General features: G+C 35.4%; 1 protein-coding gene across 6 annotated transcripts in view; it reads left to right on the top strand.

Moving 5' to 3' along the window:
* scn1laa (sodium channel, voltage-gated, type I-like, alpha) overlaps positions 1–6,812 on the top strand; it is a 176,456-nt gene extending 169,644 nt beyond the window's left edge. For all 6 annotated transcript variants that reach the window (XM_059647325.1, XM_059647329.1, XM_059647324.1 and 3 more), the window contains exons 26-27: positions 810–1,080; positions 3,523–6,812. In XM_059647325.1, coding sequence (XP_059503308.1) covers positions 810–1,080; positions 3,523–4,706 — 1,455 coding nt within the window. In that variant the 3' untranslated portion in view covers positions 4,707–6,812. The remainder of the gene's footprint in view (positions 1–809; positions 1,081–3,522) is intronic.

The raw sequence follows: 6,812 nt of genomic DNA on the forward strand, positions 1-6,812 counted from the left end.
TCTTGCTATCCTCAATAAATATAACATTGTCTTTCAGACGGTATGATTCAGGGAAGTGTTTTGAAGGGCTCCATACAAAGAAAATTTTATTAACAGGGAAATCATAATTGAAAGCTCTGTGCAAAAACAAAATAACTATACATCAAATGTTCTATTTGTCAACATTTCCAGTGCAGTTGCACTCATAAAATAAAGTACTTGATAGAAATCATTAGCATAATAGTCAATCATACATAAACTTCCAAACAAACAAAGGTATTGACTCACTCAGAGATAGTGGGAACTGCTGATGCTGGAGAATCTGAGACAACAAGGTATAGAACTGGATAAACACAACTGGCCAGGCAGTATCAGAGGGGCAGGAAAGCTGATGTTTTGGGTCTGGACCCTTCTAGAAAGTTCCACGTCTGAAACATCAGCTTTCCTGCTCCTCTGATGCTGCTTGGCCTGCTGTGTTCATCCAGCTCTACACCTACCTTGTTATCTAAGGTATTGACTCAGTTCTCCCATGCTTTCATTTCTAACTTTGCAAAGACGTTTTCTGTTAAGCATAATTTGTGCCCAAAAAAATTCAGTAACATTTTCAGTCAGTCTTAAGATTTTTATAATTGAATTTGCAAGTACATATACTTGGGCAGTAATTCGTCTTTATAATATGGTGCCAGAGTTTATTGGTAAATCTCAGTATTCATGTTTGTATAGTATATTACAAAATTTCTGACTTTATATCTTGAAGGATGTGATGTTATTGTGTCCTTTCATGTGCTGTTAAGAATAACTAATTTATTTGTTCCTTTTTTATTTTATAGAACAAGATTCAAGGAATGGTGTTTGATTTTGTAACTCAGCAAGCCTTTGATATCACCATCATGATTCTCATCTGCCTTAACATGGTCACCATGATGGTGGAGACAGATAATCAAAGTAATAAGATGGATGATGTCTTATATTGGATCAACTTGGTTTTCATTGTCCTTTTCACAAGCGAGTGTGTGCTCAAACTTATTGCACTCCGCTATTATTACTTTACAATAGGCTGGAATACTTTTGACTTTGTGGTGGTCATTCTTTCTATTGTAGGTAAGGTTGTTATTTAATTTAATAATATATTCAACTTAATTATTTCTTCAAGTTTTTCTGTCATTTCAATTGAATGTATTGGCTAGAATTTTATCCCAAAAGTCAAGTTAAATGCAGAGTCAGGAAATTTCCCAACTTCATGGACCTGACTTGGGAAAATTTTAATAGATGGCATGTTTTCACCATGTGAAAAAATCATCCTATTTACACTAAAAACAGTAGAGCCCTGACACTCCTTTATCCCCCACACACTCTGTATGCTCCACCATAACAATCCATGCCAGTTCATGCCTCTACCAAATGTCTGTGGCCCCACAAAATATTCTCAGTCACCTGCTATTCTCTACAAATACTCAAGGTACCTCATATCCTTCTTACTAGCCTATGCCCCTCCATACACCCATGTCCTTCATACTTCCTACACCAGCTTAGTTCCAATTCATGCCAATCCATGATCTACCATTCATCTCCATGGAACTTTAGAACTCCCTGTGCCAATTCAGTATTGATGTATGCCTATCCATGATATGCTACTATCCCCATGGCCCTTTATAGCACCTATTACAATTTAAAGCCAATTCAAGACAACCCATTGACACCCCAGAAATCACCATTTGCCTTAACCATACATGCCAACTCATTGTGTAGACTCATGAGTGGGCTTCCATAGCCCTATTGATGTGAATCAGAATAAGACTCTAAATACATATTACAGAATTTGCAATATTAAAAAAAACCTCTATTAAAAATCCATTCAATACATTTAAATCCCTTTACATTCTTGTTCTTCTATGAAAACAACACTTGTTTTTCACAGCTGTACTTCAAAGGCAGCTAATCCTTTTATAACTACGTGCACCTGTCAATAAATCTAAATCTACAGACCTCCACCCTCCCAATCACCCACCATTGGATGGATTGCTTGTGGAAGTAGTTCCAGAGTGTGAGCTAAGTGGAGGGGTTTGGGGCTGCATCTGGCCAAGTGCTCAAGAAAGACTGTTGAACTTTTAACTTATTTCTTTATTTTCCTAGTTTATTTTAAGAAGGACTTTAATGTTAAATATTACCTTATTTCTTTGTTTTTCTACTTGTACTATGATGATCAGTAATGCTTAACCTTTTCACTTTGTTTCTCTCTTTTAGTACTTAGTACCCAAGTCCTTTGTACCTAGATACCTTTGTATCTAAGGCATGGTGCTGTTTTTGGTGACACTGTAAATGTTTCACTGTATTCCTATACTTCTGTACACATGACAATAAAATCTAAATCTAACCTAACCTACCTCAATTTTAAGCCAACAAACATCTGTTGAAATTGCAAGCAACTTCTTTTTCAAATTGAAATTATCAATGGATTTTTTTATTTAAAGGGTTAGCCTTTTAGATGACAACTTGACAGTTCTACAGATCTTAGACTCCATTTGTACACTTTCACATTTACTGTTAACAATCCCAAAGGGTGCTTGACCTCTCCAAAGAACTCTGGTGGATTTATATCCTTCATTCAAATTTGTAAAGCCCATTAGTCGTGATTCAAAAACCTGAATGACAAAATTTGCTTCCAATTGGAGGCAGCTGCATTTCCAAATCTGCCACTGCCCCTGCAAATCATGGATGAATAACATGCGCACTGCCCCATTCCTTATTCCTAGCAAAAATGGGTACCAGATATGGAACTGGGATTTCTGGATTTGAGCTACCAGCACTATTTTGACTGAAGGTACAGACCCTTTCCATCTTGGAAAAATCTTGAGCCATTGTTTTCATACTTGATTAATGCCTCCCAATTGAAGTTGTTATATGAAAGGTTATGTAACATAATTGCTTTTTAACAAAACCTCATGAATGTTAAATAAAATGTTACATTTTGCAGAAATAAAACAAAAACTAAAAGCATTCTCACTGAATTCAGTCTTGAATTAAAATGTTACAGTACTTTTAAACAATTATTCTAACATTTGGAAATGTTACGAGAAAGATTTTGCTTAAATATAAAGTGGAGATCGTTAGGAATTATTTAGAACAGCATACAGCCAGTAATATGTTGATATTGACCTATTTCATTTAATTAAATAACCAGTATCACTATTTGTCTATTCTTACGGTATACTTAGCTTGAAAAAATTACAAATTTCTGACTAAAGATCTTAAGATCATAAATTGAAAATAGTGATTAGTGGAAAAACGTTAAGACAAAATGAAGTTGTTGTATAGAGGCTTTAAAGATAAGAACATGCATTGCAATTTTCCCTAATGCAGTAACGTATCCTGAGATTAACATAATTCAAATCAGTCTATGTTTTGCTCTTGAGATTTGTGACATTTTCACAGTCCTTCATTGTATCACAACTTTGAAACATACTTCGAATTAGAAGTGATCCTAAATGTATTATCACACTAAAATATGAAAAGCTGTGGCTAACACTTTTTTCCTTTTTTTAGGTATGTTCTTAGCTGAAATCATTGAAAAATACTTTGTGTCACCAACGTTATTTAGAGTTATCCGACTTGCCAGAATTGGTCGCATCCTGCGTTTAATCAAGGGTGCTAAGGGAATCCGTACACTGCTGTTTGCATTGATGATGTCTCTTCCTGCATTATTCAACATTGGTCTCTTATTGTTCTTAGTCATGTTCATTTATGCCATTTTTGGGATGTCTAATTTTGCTTATGTGAAGAAGGAGTCAGGCATTGATGACATGTTCAACTTTGAAACTTTTGGGAACAGCATGATCTGCCTGTTTCAGATCACTACATCTGCTGGCTGGGATGGGTTATTGGCTCCTATTTTAAATAGTGGGCCACCAGATTGTGACCCAACAAAAGATAACCCAGGCAGCCCTATAAAGGGAGATTGTGGTAATCCATCAGTAGCAATTTTATTCTTTGTCAGTTACATCATAATATCTTTCTTGATTGTCATAAATATGTATATTGCTATTATCCTGGAGAATTTCAGTGTTGCTACAGAGGAAAGTGCTGAACCACTGAGTGAGGATGACTTTGAAATGTTTTATGAAGTATGGGAAAAATTTGATTCAGATGCAACTCAATTTATGGAGTATAGTAGATTGCATGATTTTGCAGATGCCTTGGAACCACCTCTTCGTGTTGCAAAACCCAACAGAATACAACTTATAGCTATGGACTTGCCCATGGTTAGTGGAGATAGAATTCACTGTCTTGATATTTTGTTTGCATTTACAAAACGTGTGCTTGGTGAGGGTGGAGAAATGGATGCTCTTCGACAACAGATGGAAGAACGCTTTATGGCATCCAATCCTTCCAAGATATCCTATGAGCCAATTACAACCACTTTGCGACGTAAACAGGAACATGTTTCTGCAACTATAATTCAGAGAGCTTTCAGACGATACCTGATTAGGCGAACATTGAAACAAGCCTCTTTCATGTTCAAAGAAAAAGGTAAAACAAGTGAGCTACTACCTGGCAAAGAAGAAATGGTAATAGATAAGTTTAATGAAATGTCCACTACAGACAAAACTGATATGACTCCTTCTACCACATCACCACCATCCTATGACAGTGTAACAAAACCAGAGAAAGCAAGAGAGGAGAAAGAAAAAGAAGATAGAGGCAAAGATGTAAGGGAGTATAAAAAGTAAAATGCAAACAAATAAAAATATACTTATATGACATTGTTTACAGCCTTTTAAGTGTGACCCAACTGTATGAACAAGATTCCATTTGGAGATTTATGCCAAACTGACAATTAATACATACAAGGTCAGTGCCTAAAAAGGCAGTGATCTGTATCAGGAGACTGTGACTCTGTACAGCAGGGGGAGTCAGCAACCTAGATAGGAGGTTACTGTTTCCACTACCAGTTGACACTGCTGAAGAGGAAAGTCAAAATGGCTACTAAGACTGTAGGGACGAGACAAAGGGACCAGAAAATTTTACATGTATGTGTGTCATTAAATGTCAGACAATAGTACCTTTTATCCCTGTATTTTGCATTCCAGTTGCCACAGTTCCACAGTTTATACCAGGCCCATAACAATTCACATTATTTTATAATTCATAAGTATAGTATACGTGACTATTTTTCTAAATGGGAATGGGGCTTTATGTTTTTGGGAAGGGGTTTCAAGCAGTACTTTTAAGTTAAGAGGTTCATCCCACAACTTTAGGAAAATGTGTTAAACATGTACAAAAATGTTTTGCATGGAAGCATGCCACACTCATTCATTGTGCATGAGAATCCATTAACTCATAAATCAAACAAGATTTTTTTTCTATCTAGTGTTTCAGGGTGGCCCTGATGTCAAGGTGCTTTACTAAATGTGTTGTGCTCTATTTGAACAGTTCTAATATGTGCCTGTTAGCTAATTATAACCCCTAAACTGAGAGTTAATGGGTATTTTTATGTGGAACATTTGCAGACAACTCTCAGCTACAATTTTAGTGCAAGTTCTGGACACAAACACTATTTGTTCCTTTTATACTGCCATGGGTGAATATAATCAAAGAAATGCAGAGGGATCTGCCCAACAAATCTGAATTGACCAGAATTGAACATTACTGAAAATTCTGTGCTTTATCCTGCAGTATTGTTTAGCCATCTTCAGCTCTCAGCAGGATTGATATTAAACATGACAAATAAATCCCTCTGTTGTGTAAATAATTGTTTCACACTGTGGTGCATATTTGAGCAAAATATAACCAAGGGCAATCTTTGCATCAAATATGCACCACACTAAGTCTAGTTTGCAAATTTTGCCAGGTAATATGATGTATTCTGTATCTTTATACATAGTTCCAATGCTGTCACTGGTGCATGTTTATATTGCCTTTGCTGCTGTACACTGTTCCTTCCACTGTCGAGAAGTGTTTGATAAATGGGAAGTAATAAGCCAGTGGTAAACTGAGAAATTGCTCAATATGACCTCACTCCTCCTAGTTTGCAGCTAAGAAGCTTTTCTTTACATTTGAATTTCCTGATTAACATGGATAATGTTATGTTGTAAGATCAGACTTCACAGGATATCTTGCAAATTGCCTGAAATGCTCAAATATGTGGTTGGATTTTCTAAGAAAAATATAAATACTGTACAAATTCATTTTATTTTACTTTTCAGCATTTGTACATATAAAAAAGCTGAGAATTAATTCAGGTCAGTACTACAGTCACTTTTTTTTAACGTTGATCCATAGCACTTTTTCTTCGATAAACTTCCCAAAAAGAAAAACAAGAACAGCCAATTTTAGTTTACTTTTTAATAAATACACACATTTTTGGTACAACAAAACTTAATGCATTAAAATTTGGGACCATGACTCACTTACTTCTGCAAAGTGACATCTAGAAAAATATGAAACATTATTAAATTCTCAAGCACTGCCTGCATTGAGGGTATCAAGGAAATCCTTATTGCTACAAATTCCACAATCCTTTTCTGTCCAATTGTATGGGCATTTTTGTCTTGTGAAATGATTCATGCTGCACTAGAACTGTTCAAAGTGGAAAATGAATCCACAGTTTTGTTTTTCACAAGGACAAAGTTGACCTTCTTTAACCACTCCCAGGTTATTTTGTGTTTTCTTACACAAAGAGAAGTTAAATGTAAATTCCTTTATTAAGCCTATTGACTTGTAGTGTATTAGTGAACTGCATGCAGGATAATGCTAATATTACCGTAAATAATGGTAAAACTACATTACAGAAACAAGCTAAGAGAATAAATAATTTTTTTTATTGTACGTTATAA

Source organism: Stegostoma tigrinum, chromosome 7 (genome assembly GCF_030684315.1).
Source record: "Stegostoma tigrinum isolate sSteTig4 chromosome 7, sSteTig4.hap1, whole genome shotgun sequence".
In the NCBI taxonomy this organism is placed as follows: Eukaryota; Metazoa; Chordata; class Chondrichthyes; order Orectolobiformes; family Stegostomatidae; genus Stegostoma; species Stegostoma tigrinum.